This window comes from Enhydra lutris, unplaced genomic scaffold, assembly GCF_002288905.1.
Source record: "Enhydra lutris kenyoni isolate GAN:26980312 unplaced genomic scaffold, ASM228890v2 scaffoldscaffold11, whole genome shotgun sequence".
NCBI classification, from domain to species: domain Eukaryota; kingdom Metazoa; phylum Chordata; class Mammalia; order Carnivora; family Mustelidae; genus Enhydra; species Enhydra lutris.
Genome location: NW_019154095.1, coordinates 21,925,606 through 21,943,996, shown reverse-complemented (window position 1 = coordinate 21,943,996; position 18,391 = coordinate 21,925,606). Strand labels below are relative to the sequence as shown.

General features: G+C 37.2%; 1 protein-coding gene across 2 annotated transcripts in view; it reads right to left on the bottom strand.

Annotated features, from left to right (window-relative positions):
• Window positions 1–16,371, bottom strand: part of LOC111144512 (tumor suppressor candidate 3) — a 249,406-nt gene extending 233,035 nt beyond the window's left edge. For both annotated transcript variants that reach the window (XM_022498825.1, XM_022498824.1), the window contains exon 1: window positions 16,147–16,371. In XM_022498825.1, the coding sequence (XP_022354533.1) occupies window positions 16,147–16,284 (138 nt within the window). In that variant the 5' untranslated portion in view covers window positions 16,285–16,371. The remainder of the gene's footprint in view (window positions 1–16,146) is intronic.
• Window positions 16,372–18,391: the final 2,020 nt, after the last annotated feature.

Below are 18,391 nucleotides of genomic sequence, written 5' to 3'. Positions count from 1 at the left end.
CAGAAAAACAAATAAGAAGGAAGATAGGATAATTGAAACTATCCACTCAAAGGAGCAAAAAGAATTTTAAAAGTGAAGAAAGACTGCAGGAATTATGAGACACAATGGGAAGAATAATATGCACTATGAAAACTCCATAAGGATAAGAGAAAGAGAAAAAGACATAAAGTGCATTTACAACAACAGTGGAAGTGGGGGAGCACCTGGGTGGCTCAGTTAAGCATCTGACTTCAGATCAAATCATGATCTCAGGGTTCTAGGGCCGAGCCCTACATCAGACTCCATGCTCAGTGGGGAGTCTGCTTGTCCCTCTCCCTCCACTTCTGCCTCTCTCCCAGCTCGTGCTCTGTCAATCAAATAAATAAATAAAATCTTAAAAAAAAAAAACAAAAAAAAAACAGTGGCTGAAAATTTCCCAAACGCGGGAAGAGAAGTAGACATCTAGATATGAGAGTCTGAAATGATCCCAAATAGGTTTAGATGCACATACAGCTAAACCTAGACATGTTTTAATTAAATGGTCAAAAGCCAAAGACAATTTTAAAAGCAGCAAAAGAGGTTATATACATGAGAACCCCCATACGACTACAGGTGGATTTCTAACACAAACTTTTCAAACCAGAAGAGAATGGGATGACAAATTCAAAGTTTTGAAGGAATAAAAAAAAAAAAAAAAACCTAACTCACCCCAAAATATATTACCTTGCAAAGCTATCCTTCTAAAATGAAGAGATAAAGACTTTCCCAAAAACCAAAAGCTTAAGAAATTCATTACCACTAGAAGTGTCTTACAAATAATGTTAAAGGAATACTTTGAGTAGAAATTAAAAGATGCTAATCAACATCATAAAAATATGAGAAGGCATAGTAACGGTAAACACATAGTCAAAGTTGAGATTCTATAATAGAGTAATTCATAATTCATTTACGACTCTAGTTTGAATTTTTTTTAAAGATTTTATTTATTTATTTGACAGAGAGAGAGATCACAAGTAGGCAGAGAGGCAGGCAGAGAGAGGGGAAGCAGGCTCCCTGCTGAGCAGAGAGCCCTATGTGGGGCTCCATCCCAGAACTCTGAGATCATCACCGGAGCCAAAGGCAGAGGCTCTAATCCACTGAGCCACCCAGATGCCCCTGAATTTTTTTTTTTAAAGAGTAAAAACAACCATAATTAGGATAATCTGTTATCAGTTACACAGTATAAAAAAGTCTGTAAATTGTAAAGTCAGTAACCTAAATGTGAGAGGGAGAAGTGAAAGTGTAAAGCTTAAGAATTTTATTGAAACTGGGTTGTTTCTAGTTTAAAATAGTGTGCCAAAATTTTAAGATATTCTATGTACGTGTCAAAGTAACCATAAGGGAAAAATCTATAGTAATTACACAAAAGAATATGATAAATAACTCAGAGCATACCAATACCACAAAACAATAAACACAGAAAAAGACACCATGGTAATAAACAAGGAAGAATGGATCTACAAAACCAGAAAACTATTAACAAATGGAAATAATAAGCCCTTACTTATCAATAATTACTTTAAATGAAAGCAAGCTAAATTTTCCACTCAAAAGACAGAGGATAGCTAATAGATAAAAAAACAAGGTACAATAATATGTTGCCTATAAGAGACTCATTTAAAGACACACAGAGACTAAGAGTAAAGGAATGAAAAAAAGATATATAAGCAAATGGGGGAAAAAAAGCAGGGTTAGCTATACTTGTTTTAGAAAGTGGACTTTAACAACAGTATACAATGATAAAGAAGATTGCTATATGATGCTAAAGTGTTCAATAAACCAAAAACATGTAACACTTACAAATATTTATATGCCCAATATGCCCAATAAGAGAGCACCTACTTAAAAAACTGACAGGGATAAAAGAAAAAAATAAACACAAATACAATAATAGTCAGGGACTTTAATATCCCATAGTCAACAACGGATACATCATCCACCCAGAGAGTCAGTAAGGAAACAGTGGATTTGGAAAACACTGTAGACCAAATGAAGCTAACTAACAACCATATACAGAACATTCTATCTGATAACAGCAGGCTACACATTCTTCTCAAGGATACATGGAACATTTACTAGGATATATCATATATTAGGCCATTAAAAAAAAAAAGTCTTAGCAAATTCAAGAAGACTGAAATCATATTAAGTATCTTCTCTGGCCATGATGGTATGAAACTGGAAATCAATAACAAGAGGAAAACTGAAAATTTTACAATTATATGGAAATTAAACAACATTCTACTGAACAACCAATGTTTCAAAAAATAAATCAAAGGTAAAATAACAAAGTATCTTCAAACAAATGTAAATGAAACACAACCTACCTAAATCTACGGGATGCAGCAAAAGCAGTTCTAAAAGGGATATTCACAGCAATAACCACTATATTAAGAAGTAAGAAAGATACCAAATAAACAAGGTAATTCTACACCTTAAAGTACCAGGAAAAGAACAACAAACAGTGTGAAGTTAGCAGAAGGAATGAATAGTAAAGATGAGAGCAGAAATAAATGAAATCAAGAACAGGAAAATAGTAGAAAATATTAACCAAACTAAGAGTTGGTTCTTTGAAAAAGTAAAATCAACAAAATTTTAGGTATAATAACCAATGAAAAAATGAGGACCCTAATCAAGAAAATTATAAATAAAAAAGAAAATAATATAATGTATACCACATAAATACAAAGAATCATAAAAGGCTTAATTATTAAGAACTACATGCCACTAAGCTGGACAACCTAGAAGAAATGGAAAAATTCTTAGAAACACACAAACCACAAACACTGGATCAGGAAAAAATAGTCTCAATAAACCAATTACTAGTAAGGAGATTTAATCAAAAATCTCCAACAAAGAAAAGACCAGGACCAGATGGTTTCATTCGTGAATTTTACCCAACTTTTAAAGAAGAATCAATACATGCTTCTCAAAGTCTTCCAAAAAATCAAAGACAGAATGCTCTGAACTCCATTTTACAAGACCAGCAGTACCCTAATACTAAAACCAGAAAAGAACTGTACCAAAAAAAGTGACAGAACAACATCCCTAATAAATGCCCATGCAAAAATTCTCAATAAAATGCCAGCAAATTGAATTCACCAGCACATTCAAAGGATCACTCATCATCGTCAAGAAAAATACCTATCCTGGATGCAAGTATGTTTTAACATACCTAAATAAATCACCTTGATTCATCACATTAATAGAATGAAAGAAAAATACCATGATTATGTCAAGACATAGAAAAGGCATCTGAAAAAATTCAACATCCATTCATTAAAAAAAAAACCTCTTAAATTAGATATAGAAAAAATACACTTCAACAAAATAAAAGGCCTTAAATAATAAGCCCAAAGCTATTATCATATTGAATGATGAAAGGTTAAAAGCTTTCCCTCTAACATTAGGAACAAAAAAAATTGCCCACTATCATTGTCATTCAACACGATCTTGAAAGTTACTTGCCAAAAAATTCAAGCAAGAAAAAGAAAGAAAAGGCATCAAAATTTGAAAGGAAAAAGTAAAACTATCTCCATTTGCAGGTGACATAATTTTATACATAGAAAGTTCTAAAGAGGCCACCAAAAAACTGTTGGATCTAATCAATGAATTCAGTAAAGTTGCAGGATACAAAATTAACACGCAAATCAGAGCATTTCTACATATTAACAATGAATTATCTAAAAAATAAAGAAAATAATACCACAGTAACTTCAATAAAATACTAGGAATAAACTTAACCAAGGAGTTGAAAGATCTATACTCTGAAAACTACAAGACTGATTTAATTGGGGCACCTGGTGGCTCAGTTGGTTAAGCATCTGCCTTCTGCTCAAATCATGATCCTGTGGTCCTGGGACTGAGCCCCACATCAGGCTCCCTGCTCAGCAGGGAGTCTCCTTCTCCCTCTTCCTCTGCCCCTCCCCCTCACTTGTGCGCACTCTCTCAAATAAATAAAACTAAAAAAAAAAAAAAGACTGATTTCACTTAAGTAATCTCTGCACCCAAGACAGGGCTCAAACTCATGACCGAGAGATCAAGAGTTATACACTCTACCAACTGAGCCAGCCAGATGCCCCCGTGAAAACTACAAGACTGAAAGAAATTGAGGAAGACAAATAAATGGAAAGGTATCCCATATTCATGGATTGGAAAAATATTGTTAAATGTTCATACTATCAAAAGCTATGCATAAATTCAATGCAATCCCTATCAAGAGTCTAATGGCATTTTCATAGAAGTAGACAAAACTATCTTAAAATGTATATGAAACCACAAAAAACCCCAAATAGCCAAAGCAACCCTGAGAAAGAAAAAGGAGACAGAACATTTCCTAATTCCCAGCTATACTATAAAATTAAGTATCAAATCAGTATGGTACTGACATAAAAAAAGAAAAATAGATCATTTTAACAGAATCAAGAGCTCATAAATAAACCCAACCATATACAGTCAACTAATATTTGACAAGAGAGCCAAGAACATTCAGTGTAGAAAACACAATCACTTCAATAAATGGTGCTGAGAAAATTGGATATTCACATATAAAACAATGAAACTAGACTCCCATCTTATACCACACAAAAATTGAATTGAAATGGATTAACACTTAAACATAGGACCTGAAACCATGAAATTCCTAGGAAAAAACAGGAACAAAAGTCTTTGACATGGGTCTTAGCAATGATGGCTATGACATGTAAGGTACAAGCAACAAAACAAAAAATAAGTGGGCCTACATCAAACTAAAAAGCGTCTATAGCAAAAGAAACCACCCACAAAGTAAAAAGACGACCTATAGAAAAAATATTTGTGCCATATATCTGATAAGGAGCTAATCTCCAAATTATATCAAGAACTCACACAACTCAAAAGCCAAAACAAAACAAAACAAAATCTAATTTAAAAAATGGGCAAAAAATCTGAATAGACATTTCTTTCCCCAAGAAGGTATACAAAAGGCCAAGAGCTACGTGAAAATTGGCCAACATCATGAGTCATTAGAGAAATACAAATCAAAACCACAATGAGATACCACCTCATGCCTGTTAGAATGGACATCATCAAAAAACAAACAAACAAAAACAAATAATGCCTGTTAGAAAGCCTATCGTCAAAAAGACATGAAACAACAAATACTGGCGAGTATATTTAGAAAACGGAACCTGAGTACGCTGTTGGTGGGACTGTAAACTGGCATAGCCACTGTGGAAAACAGAATGGAGGATCCTTAAAAACATAAAAATAGAACTATCATATGACCCAGAAATTCCACTTCTGGGAATGTACCCAGAGAAAACAAAAACACTAACTCAAAAAGATATTTGCACCCCCATGTTCATAACAACATTATTTATAATACTAAAACATGGAAACAACCTAAATGTCCATCAGGAAATGACCAGATAAAGAAGCTGTGGCATATATATACAATGGAATATTACTCAGCCATAAATAAATGAGGAACTACCACCATTTGCAAAAACATGAGGGCATATGCTAAGTGAAATAAGTCAGAGAAAGAAAAACACTATATGACTTCACTTGTACGTGTAATCTAAATAATAATAATGATAGAAAAAGGAATCACATTTAATGACATGTGATTACCAGAAGCAGAGTTGGGGTGGGATAATTGGAAGAAGATGGTCAAAAGGCACAAATTCCCATATGTAAGTATTAGAAGTGTAATATACAATGTGAGGACTATAGTTAACAGTGCTATATGATGTACAGAAAAACTGTTAACAGAGTAAATCCTAAGAATTCTCTTCAAAAGGAGATTTTTCTTTCCTTTTTAATGTATCTATATGAGAAGGAGGATGTTAGCTAAAACTAATGTGGCAATCATTTCATAATATGCGCAAATCAAACAATAATAGTATATAACTTAAACTTATATAATGATGTATGCCAATTATTTCTTCACTCAACTAGAAAAAATAAAAAGACAAGTGATAAACACTGGTGATGATGTGGAGAAAAGGGAACCCTCACACACTAGTGGTAGGATTGTAAACTGGTATAGTTACTATGGAAAACAGAATGGGTGGGGGGAAGAAAACAGAATAGAGGAGCCTCAAAAAATTAAAAATAGAACTACCATGTGATTCAACAATTCCACATCTGGAATACATCCAATCAAAATGAAAACACTAACTCAAAAAGATATCCACACCCCCATGTTCATAACGCCATTATTTACAAGACCCAAGATATGAAAACAATCTTGAGTGTCCACTGACAGATGAATATGAAGAAACTGTGTGTGTGTGTGTATACACACATAATGCATATACACCGCACACACACACACACACACACACACACACACAATGGAAATATTCCATTCAGCCATAGTAAAACTAAGAAATCCTGCCATTTGCAACAATGTGGATTGACACTGAGGGCATTATGGTAGGTGAAATAAGTCAGACAGTGAAAGACAAATACTGTATTATACGCATAATCAAAGAAAAAAAAATTCATAGAAACAGAGTAAAGTGATAGTCACAGGAGGTGGTAGGCAGGGGAATGGGAAGATACTGGTCAAAGGGAACAAACTTCCAGTTAATAGGTAAGTTCTAGTAATCTAATGCTCAAGTATTTTGATTATACTTACCAGTAGTGTAGTATTTACTTGAAAGTTGTTATGAGAGTAAATCTTAAATGTCTCAGCACAAAAAGGGAATGGTAACTATGTGAGGTTATGGGGGTGTTAGCTAAGGCCATGGTGATGATCATTTTCCAATATATAAGTGCATCAAGTCAGCATGTTATACATTTTACATATTCAAAATATTATGTCAATTATATGTCAATAAAGCTGGGGATGGGGAGGGTGAGGTAGTAGCCAACAATGTCAAAAGCTGTATAAAAGTCAAGTAGTAAAAGTCCCCATTATGGCTGGCAATGAAGCAAGCAACGATATTCTCAAGAGCCCTAACTTGTCAAATAGGAAAACAAAATATTTATAAAAAGTTATGCATATCAAATGATTAGTTTTTAATTTGTCTCTTGTAATATCAATGTGTGCTATTCATGTAAAAAAATAAAAAAACAAAAACGAGAATACACCCTACAAATTCATTCACCAATATCACCACCGAAGCTAACATGAAGCATTTACTATGTTCCATGCACTTTGCTGCTAAATCCTTTATGGGATTATCTCATGTCAGGCTCACAGCTCTACAGTAGGGACTAACATACTATCTTCATTTTACAGATAAGGGAAAGAGGCTTAGAGAGATTAAGTAACTTGACCAAAATAATTTCACTAAGCATTTACCAACTGCAAGGTACTATGCTTGAATATGCAGGTATAGAAACGAAAGGGGAAAAAGCCGTTCTCTTCAAAGGGCTTGTAGAACCATAGGAATGACAGACGACAGACAACAATTCACATAAGTGTTATAAAGAAATAAGTACCAAGATCCATTTGTGTGAGCACAGAGGAGGAGTCCATCATCCAAAACGGGAGAGGGGGGTAAGTGACTTAAGCTGCACTGAAGGGAAGCATGTAAGAGCAGACAGAAAGCAAAAAGACAAGTCAGGCACAGGCTCACTCGGGAAAAGTACTAACAGCACACAAAGAACCTTGGATTGTATCCTGTGGCACTTAAAAAATAAACAGTACTCCTCAAAAACAGCATTGGTCAGAGAAGATGCAGAATATCTTTAGCTGGGGTAAGGGAATGAGTGTCCAAAAAGTCACAAGTAAGTAAAGGTATGAGACCAAGTGAAATGTGCCCAGATGTCTGGCTTTGGCAAACAGATTTGTGAACATGTTTTACTTAGTATTAGGGATTATAGGAGGCACTGGTTTGGGGTTCTGTGCTGTTTTAGAGCCCTGACTCTCATGACTAAGGTTTACCATAGCCTAACTTCCTTTACTTAAACAGGTTCATAAAGAAACAGATAGTTTAATTTTATAAATTAGTTCTCAAGGGAATCACATCTAAGCAGTATTAATGGGTTTTACATCTGCCAAACTTTTAATCATTTTAGGTTTTAAAAAACAAATTTCCATGAAGAGGAAATTATAAAGTTAAAACATCAGCTATGAAAAGACAGAGGAAAACAGTATAATGAAAGTAGTGAAGGGGCTGATGGGAGGGAGAAGAATCTGAGAGCATAACTGAGCATGGGAATATGGAAATAGAAACTCTGGTGTCAGGAAACCTAACATCCAGTCCCAACTTTATTATTTAGCCTGAAACCTGACCCTCCTGCTCTAACATTCCATAATGCAGTTTTTTGTTTTTTGTTTTTTTAATCTATGGTTACAACTCTCTTTATGATTTGTAATATGCTCCAACATCAAAGCATGTGACTCATGTACCTGTCAAGAGGAACCTAAATTAGAGTACCGTTACGGTAGTATTACACCTTGATTCAGCCACTCTTTCTCCCCATAAAGTCTCTAAGAGAAAAAAGTACAGGAAACAATAGTAAGACACAGCCCACCACTTCACTTTCCTGAGCATTTTTAAGAAAAATCCTTTAGGGGCGCCTGGGTGGCTCCGTGGGTTAAAGCCTCTGCCTTCGGCTCAGGTCATGATCTCAGGGTCCTGGGATCAAGCCTGCATCCCGCTCTCTGCTCAGCAGGGAGCCTGCCTCCCCCTCTCTCTCTGCCTGCCTCTCTGCCTACTTGTGATTTCTGTCTGTCAAATAAATAAAATCTTAAATTAAAAAAGGGGGGGGGAGAAAAATCCTTTATTCACTTTGAAAACTCCAATGCTAAAAGACAAACAAAAACGAAAAAGGAACAATCATCATTGCACAATACCCTCATCTTTGGAGGGGGGAGGGTCCCAACTTTTCTTTTGCTTAATCTTAAACTCAAATGTAAACCAAAATAACAATATTCAAATATGATCATTTTCAAAATAAAATGTCTTCCTCTATTTTATTTGGTAGTCTTTAAAATGAAACTAGGTACCACTCTATTATACACACAAAAGCAAAAGAAGTTAAGTATTTTTTTAAAGGATTCACACAGAAAACAGCACACATCAAATATATCTGAAGCACAACTTATTTTTTTTTTAAAGATTTTATCTATTTGACAGAGATCACAAGTAGGCAGAGAGGCAGGCAGAGAGAGAGAGGAAGAAGCAGGCTCCCTGCTGGGCTCGATCCCAGGACCCTGAGATCATGACCTGAGCTGAAGGCAGAGGCTTCAACCCACTGAGCCACCCAGGCGCCCCAGCAAAACTTATTCTTTCTCTCTTTCTTGGGCTAAGAGCTTTCAAGGCATATAATAAATTTATTTCCAATTTCTTTCCTACAATTTTTTGGACATATCATACTTAGAGAACTTCAATTCATACAATAAAAACAAAGTTCTATTAATGAAAGGAAGACATGGAAAAATGCACTTTCAAAAACAACAAAACATACACAGACTTCTAATAATGATCATTAATATTCAAAGATAAAGGAGAGCTATATGTATGTAAATAATCCTTCAATATTTAATATCTAATTCACAAAGAAGGTCATATAGCTAGGTCATTGTTAAGATACTAAACACAGTATAAAAAAAAGAAGAAAGAAAATTTATAAGTTGGATAAATAACAATCACGGGTAAAACTCTTAATCCCAGATTAATCCCAGTTAATCCCAGATAATTTTTCTCAGCAGAATGCTTTCAGATACAAAAAAATCTGCAAATTCAATTCAGAATGTCTTAAAGAATATGAAGCTTATTAGCACCTAACAAGGAGTCCAGAGTTATAGCAATTACACGACTAGTTAGGTCACGTCAAATACCCATATTTTTTCCATTTTTCTACTCTGCCATCATGAACTTACTGGTTTTGCCCTCAGGCTTGTACTTTAATGTTTACAAGATGGGTTCAATAACTCAAACATCACATTCTCATATTAATATAACAAAGACAAGAAGAGAGAATTTCCCTTCCTTGTGTCCTTTACGAAAGAGGAGGCAACTTGTCACAAGTCCCCATATAATTGTATATGTGCTCACTCCTACCTACACCAGTAATTTCTAAGGTACTGGATAATGATAATCTTTGACTTAAAAGTTTTGGGCTTGGGATAGTCCCAGTTTCTCTAAATCAAAACAAGTTACTGTTGTTAGCTAAATAAAGGTAAGGCAAACAAAGCTGTCTGCCAAACCAGCAAGCGAAGATACTGTAAAGACCATTTCTAACCTAAGTGCCTAGCATTCTATCTCCTATCTGTTCTATTACTTTTTTCGTTCTCTAATATAATTTAGACTGATTTCCAACTTCTTAGTTTGTTAAATTCAGTGAGTTATCTATCCTAAGGTATCTCAATTTAATATTTAATATGAATAGTAAACAGATTCCACAATTTATAATGAATTCTGTATCCCAAGTTTTACCACAATATTTATATAAACTAAGTTTCCAATGGTTTCGTTTTCCAAGCACAGAACCTATACTCAACCTATACTCAAGTGCTCCTTTTCATTAAAGGTAGTTAAGTTCTCATGGTAACATGCAATGGAAAGAAATTTCTATTTCACCTCCGAATGTCAAACTCAATAGTTATCTTTACATGATCAACCAAAATTTTGGTAACAATAAACATATCAGTAAAGACTTCCTTTTACTTTTTTTCAGCTCATAAATATGGCTTCAGAGTTCTACTCTTCTTTGTTAAGACTTTTACCATAGATTTTGAAGGAATCCATAAGCTCATTGTTGATCTTTTTTCTTCTGGCATTAAACAGAATTTTTGAAATTTTAATATTCAAACTAAATATTTATGTGTTTTTCATAGCTATTAAGGGAAAAACCCTATTTTGGCAAGATGTTCTCCTTAAATCTGTGTACAGCTCCTCGAGAGAGTAGAGAGCCAGCCTTTCTGTATACAATGTGCAAAATACAGGGTGAGAGTGACAAAGACGTATTACACTGCCAAGTGATTACTTAAAAAATGAGATTTGAGGATGTTAAAATTTATTCCCCATAAAACAACACTGTTAACAGCAAAGCAAAAACAGGTGAACAGAGAGAAGGCTTACGAATTCCCCTTTAGGGGTGCCTGGGTGTCTGCCTTGGGCTCAGGTCATGATCCCAATGTCCTGGCATTGAGCCCTGCATCACATCATAGGCTCCCTGCTCAGTGGGGAGCCTGCTTCTCCCTCTCCCTCTGGCTCCCCCTGCTTGTACTCTCTGCCAAATAAATCCTTTAAAAAATTAATAAAAAAAGGAGCTCCCCTTCAGATATGCTCAATTTGAGAAGACGCAGAAATTTTGCCCAACAGATAAAATAAAAAGTAGATACTTACATAAATACTATTTGGTCCCCTCATTGCAAGCCGAGTGCATACACACATGCACACACATACGCGCGTGCACACACACACTCAGTGTTATGTTAACATACACATTTGTTCATGATCTACCTGTTCTCTAGCCCGGGAACAACAGCCATTCCTACACTTGGCCAAAGGTAAATTTTCTATCTTGGTGGACTTAACGTGATGCTCCAGGAGGGAGTCTTATGGAAAGAAGCAATCATAAGATAAATAAACCATGGAGACCACCAAAGTAGCCAATGTCAGTCACTGGCATACGGGTCACAGTCATCCAAACTCACTAAATACGGAGAAAATAACAAAAGTAAATGTGTTAAAAGATTAACGACTGATAAATCTGTGGCTCAAGTTACACATTTCTCCCCTTTCCCTTTCTATCTTCCATGTAGAACAGATCACATATATGGGACTGAATGTGCTGGTGGTGTATGTATAGAGAGGAAAATATCCCAAAATTCTCTTTGACAAAGTTACTATCTCTTTATCTCTTACTTAAGGAAACAAGTCATAGATTTCTACATAACATGCAAGCAAAGTACTAACTGCCTTTGTTCTGAACACCTTTTCAAGGATGTATATAGCACACAAGCCTTGGAAGACAGTGTCCTGTCTAAAACAAAGAGGTTTTTTTACTTTCCACTTTAATAAAGATAATGTCACCTTCGGGCCAAAGGTCAAACAAACCCATTATAAAAAACTTTGAGCTCCTTAAACTCAAGATCCTTCTGCTGCTGCAAAATTTCCTACACCTGTAGGGGTCATTTAGCCTGCGTCATCAGCACAAATGCTGATACTCTGGCAAATCTGAGGCTGTGAGTGATAACCTGTCCACCTGTGACCCAGGAATTCCATGCCTTCTGCCATCATCTGTGAAAGTGCAGCAGGCTAAGCCTTCACAGTACTTGACAAGTGGTTTTGGCCATTCTGAGTAAGACCTGTCACTTCCAACTACTCAGCAAGGAGTTAATACATACAAAATTTAGCCTAGATGAAACTACCTGCATCGGCATAATCTGTGGTCTGTGTATACACATCTATGCAAAATTACTATGCATTTCTTAAAGTTGTGCTCATATATTTACAAACTTACTTCTTTTTCAACTTAAGTTCTTCGCTTAAAGATATAATCTATTGCTCACTTCCATCCTCTCCCTTTTCTTCACTGCCTAAGACAGTAAAGTCTCTATTTTACAGCTATGCCACTAAAAAAATAACTGGATATATTCACCTCAGTGTAAAATGTACTTAGAAATATTAATCACATACAGAAGTTCTGTCAGAAGCAATTGAGATATTTCATTTAGACAATCATATTACTTTGCAAAAATATTTATGAGCTGCTCAATTTTTCATAATGCGTACTCATTGTTACCTACATGTCATAGTCAATTAGCTAATGTAAAGGATAAATTATTTTCATAGCTTCTTTTGATAACATTAAAGTCAATAAATCCACTGAAAATAATTACAGAATTTGAGCTCCTTTTATATTATCAGGTATTATTATAGATTCTAAATGAAGCTGATTAACTGGTTACATGTTAACAATGTAAAAAATAGAGACGCCATTAAAATAAAAAGAAAATGATGCACTACATATGCAAATGATATACTACCAAGAAACTATAGACTCCCACAAATTCTTATCACTTCACATGAGGATTCAAAAATTAGTTTAATGACTCTATTCAATGTAATCAAGGAAAGTGATTATAAAAATCTCCAATCTTCTTTGCCTATTCACTCATCCATTGCTCTTCACTATATTCTTAGAGAAACAACAAAATTATTTTTTAATGAAATGTCTTCATTAAGAAACAGATACAAAAACATATATGTGGACATACAAACACTCACAAATACCACCAATTCTTCCATGTTGCAAAATCTCCTGGGAAGTTCTCAAATATCGTAAGAGTTTGGAACTCTGTGTTTCATAATAAAAACAGGCAATTTATTCTAGTAACTATATATTTTATAATAATGATAAAATTATTTCTTTAGCAAAAATATTTGAAAAATATTTTATATTTTAGGATTTTGTCATCATGTCTAACCATTTAAATGAAGACCACATAATAATAGCTAGGAGTATTGATCATCTGCTATGTTAAAGGCACTACACTGAGTAGTTTATATACAGTCGTATTCAAATACCAGTGACAACCCTGAGATGTAGGTATATCTGTTTTAAAACAAAAGTTAAAATTCAGGGAAGTTAAATGGTTTGCCTGATGTCATAAAATCAGATAATCACTGAGTTATAACTAGACAATTTGCCTGACTTGAAAACCTATAGTGGTAGCTATTATTCATAACTATTACTTCCCTAAAAACAACTACATCCATTCTTGGTTCCAGGTTCAACTTTAAACAAACTGAGGGTTTTGGGGGGGGGGGTGAGCCTGGTGGTGGGTATTATGGAGGGCAAGTATTGCATGGAGCACTGGATGTGGTGCATAAACAATGAATTTTGGAACACTGAAAAATAATTTAATTTTAAAAATAATTTAAAAATTTAAAAATGAATGTCAATTTGGCCTCCCCAGTATAAAGGGATACGCTACTCATGCCAAGTCAACTCTTCTAGCACTTAAGTTTGTAATATTTATTGTAATAAATTAAGTTCCAACTGCTACACTTGGTGGTTCAATGGTGTCAAATTTTGTACCGGGCATCAGGTTCTAAATTCAGCAGGGAATGAAGTGACATGTTCAAAGCAACCCTGGAATACCCTTAGAAAAGCACCACAATGATGACCAGCCACTTTCCAATATTTCTAATAAAGAAAGTGTTTCTTCTAGCATTGAAAGACACCACAACCTTCCAAGTTATTAAGGACTAAGATTGAAATCAGGGGCTCTGAACTTCACAAATAAATTTGTATAACTTAGTGAGTTTTTTCTCATATACTACATTCCAGATATGTGTACTCATGAAGTATTAAAACTTCATTTGTTACTTTGTTCTTCTTTTCCCTAAATATGTGTATTCTGCAAAACCACCACATACTAGTATTAGACTCTCCTGTTTAAGATAAATAAAAACAATGCCGGAAGACATCCTTTCCTAATCCTTAACAATTTTCTTCCTAATTTTTCATTTAAAACCTGTTTTATGAAAAATATATTAATGGAACAGATGTTAATTTATTGTTATTATACTAAATTAACAAGCGTTTTCACCTGTTAAAGTAGCATACAATGATACCAAGATGCTTTGAAGATGTATCCTTTTCAGATTTTCTGACTTTTCTTCCAACTGAAAGTTACTATGATCAGAGTTATCTTTTTCTCCCTTTTTTTTTTTTTTTAAGATTTATTTATTTTGAGAGAGAGACTGCAAAAGCAAGATGGAAGGTTGGGGAAGGAGTAGAGGGAGACAGAGAAATCTCAAGCAGTCACCTTGCTGAGCACTGCACAGACGGAGATCATCTCAAGACCCTGATTAAGACCTAAACCTAAATCAAGAGGAGGATGCTCAAAGGACTAAGCCACCCAAGTGCCCCCACAGTGATCTTTCTAAGAAGTAAAACATCAAAATTCCTATGGAATTCCTCATCATTTTCAACTGCCCTCTGCTGTGGTAATCCTCAAAAAAAAAAAAAAAAAAACCCAAAAAAAAAACCTTTTTAATCTCCCTTCCTCAAGAAAAACCACCACACCTAAAGTTCTTGGGATGTGGTATATAAATACCAAATGCTAAAGAAAAAAATCTTTAAATTATTTTTTAAGTACAGTTTTAATTTTAAGAGTTCTTCTCTAAACCTCGCACCAGAACTCCATGAAGAATTTTGTAAGGCCTGCTTTCATGTTAAAAGTAAAAAGCTAACGGGAAGAAGTTAGTACTGAGTTCAGATTTGTTTCAGGCGAAGAGTAAAGACAATTATTTTACACATGAAGCTGTTTTTTTTTTTTTTTTCACTCTCTACCCAGCTATCAAGAAACTCCTGGAAACATTTTAAACCCGAATTAGATTTTGAGTCACGTGTGTGCAATATTTCACCAGGAAAACCTTGAATAAGCGAATACTCTTACTAAAACAATATACTTTCAGAAACACTGCTCGCATTTCCAAGTAATTTTTTTTTCTGAGCCTGCTCGATTGAATATCCAAGGCAAAGATGGATACCTGAAATTCACAAATTACTATTTTAAATATAGTGACTTCAACCCTCTTACCAAAGTTATTCGAGGACTAAGACTGAAATCAGGTGCTCTTCACAAATTTACCGAACTTAAAATGATGTGAGTTTGTTCTCACCATTATATTAGTTCAACATAAGGAAAAATAAACCTACAGCTTTAATAGTATGTAATTATGGATACAAACTTAATATACATTTCCAAAATGCTCCGCTACCCCTTGAAACGAATAACGAAGGCAGCTGGGTACTGAACGTAAAGACCAAGTATTTCTCTCTCGTGGGTTTGCAAATACTCCTAAGAGGTATTTTCACATCCAACACACCCCCTTTAGTGACTCAAGGGCAGGAAGTTCGGCCTCCGAGGGTCAAAAGCGACGCGAGTCTGAAAGCTGTGCGGTGCTCAGGCGCAGGGTCAAAGGTGATGCTTTAGTGTTTTTGAGAAAACACCAGGCTAACCCCACAAGCGCGACTACGTGGCCCGAAGGCCTCGCAACCGCTGGGCTCTAGCCCGCAGGCCGCCGTCGCCCACGCCCAGCCGCCCGGCTGCCTAGCAACGCGGCGAGGCTACCTGGCAACGCCGCCGCCCCGGCCCGCCCCAGCGAGCCCCAGCGAGCCCCAGTCAGCCCCGGCCCACCCGGAAGGCCAGAGGACTCACTATACCTCTTTTTTCTTCTGTCCTCCCCCGAGCTGGATGCAGAGAAGTAGCAGGAGGAGAAGAAAGGGAAAGCTCCCGGTGGGCAGGTATCGCAGCCGCCGCCCCGCCTGCCTCCGGCGTGAAGGAGCGCCCCTGGCACCCATCGCCGCAGGGCAGTGTCTCCTCCACGCTCGGTAACCGTGCGCGCCCAGCTCCTACCGCCGTCCTACCCCTGCCAGGCCAACCGCCGGGAGCCCCTGCCTGTGCCCTCGCGGGTGCCTGCGGCTTCGCCAGGGAAGCGGACGCCGCCGAGGACGCGGAGGAGGAAACTGACGGAGCATCCGGTTCACCGGGAGAAGGGACCTGGAAAGGCCCGGGATGGGGCAGGAAGTGGGCGTGGCGAGGGAAGCAGGGGCCTCGTGCGCGCAGCGCGGCGCCCACCGCCAGAGTTCTCCCGGAGAGCCACGCCGCCCAGGGCCACGGTTCTCCAGCTGGCTGGCTCAACGCTCTCCTGTTACTGAATCCAGTGCGAGGTTCCAGGAATATGCGAGGGGCCTCTTCAGTCCAGCAGAAGTAAACTCCTGTTTACCTGGAGGCACGGACAGACCTGCCTTCTAGGATGATGGAGAAGGGATTTAAGGAATTAATAAGCGCTTCGCCGCCGTGGCCAAGGGGCAGTCTCCCTTTCCGTTGGGACGTTTTTAGAGACACATCTGTGGCTCCCATACTGAGCCCTCTCACGCCTCTAACATAATCCACATAATATAATCCCGCGGATGCATACTAACCACAGGCAACTTCACAACTGTTCCTTGCAGTCCCAATTGAGGGGCCTGAGGATCCAAACTTCAAACCATTCCATTCATTCATTCAGTTTCCGTGGAGTGCCAAAGTGCAGACGGCTGTACTAGACACTTGGGAATGCAAAAATGAAAAGGACTTAACCCTGCTCTCTGAAATATTTTAAGAACGATAGGGCAGACTGTTTACTGGATATCTGGTATGGGTCAAGTACTGTCCTTAAAGGATTTCTTTTCCTTCGGTGCAGGTTCTTGGTCAGGCAGCTTGGAAGAATGAAGAGGTAGACCAGAGAAGAATGGAGAAGAAAGCAAAGTTTATTGAGTGACAGTACAAAGCTCCCGAAGAGGGAAGGGGATCCAAGAGGGTTGCCAACTTGGCGTTTAGATCTGAGGGTTTTCATGGGCTTGTTGGAGGGTTATTTTAATCTGATTAACCCTCCATCATCCAGTCAGGTTTATGCCATCTACCCATCACGTGGGACAGTGTGGAGGGCTCCTTCCTGGTGTGGAGGCCAAGAAAATTAAGGCCATCCCACCTCAAGTTTAGCTGATGTGGGAAACAGAGGCAGAAGAAAATCATTAAAATTCCTTACCTACTGACAAGCCCTTGAATCAGACACAGTGGCTCTCCCCTGGGGACTCAACTGCCCTCACCTTGAGGTTTTGCTAAGGACAATCCTAGCCTGACCGACCCCCTACCCCGACAGGTCCAGCCAGAATCCTGTAAGTCTACTTTAACAATTCCTTTAGGAAACTTTAGCTCTAAACCTCCAAGATAGTGTCGAGAATCATTCCCAAGCATATGGTCCACTGATACATCTAAAGGGTCTCACGAGAAGATTTCTATTATTGGTAATAAATAACCTTTCTCCCAACAATAGCTAGCCCTTCAAGGTCCTGGAGACCTTGCTTCCGAAAGTCCTTGGAGACTTACATCATCCATAATCCCCTTTGTCCTCACCCACCGACAAGTCCACCCTTATTCTGCCTTTAAAAACTCTGACTGTAATCTGGTTCGGGGTCCAAGTCCCTACTCCACTGTGTCGGGTATGCTTGGGTCCAAGCTTAAGCTTGTCAAATAAACCCTCGTGTGATTGCATCGACGCTTGGCTCCTTGGTGGTCTCTCAGACTCGAAAACTCGGGCATAACACTGGGTGATGTAAAATCCTTTTAAGGGTGGTTTCTCCTTGGGGGGAGGAGGGCTGAGGGATTGTCCCCACCTGCCTTTCTTCCAACTATCCTCCATTACTGTTCTAGTGTAGCTTTTATTCTACCTCAAGATTTCTTCTCTTAACTTTTATCATGAACATGTCAGATAGTCTAATGAAACCTACTGGCCCAATCTTAAAACAGTATTTCTAACTGCAAAAATTAAATTCATAAGATTACAAAGGAATCATTTATAATTAAATACCATTATCAACACAAACAATTCACCTCCTTTCACCTCCTTTCAAACATTTCTATCTG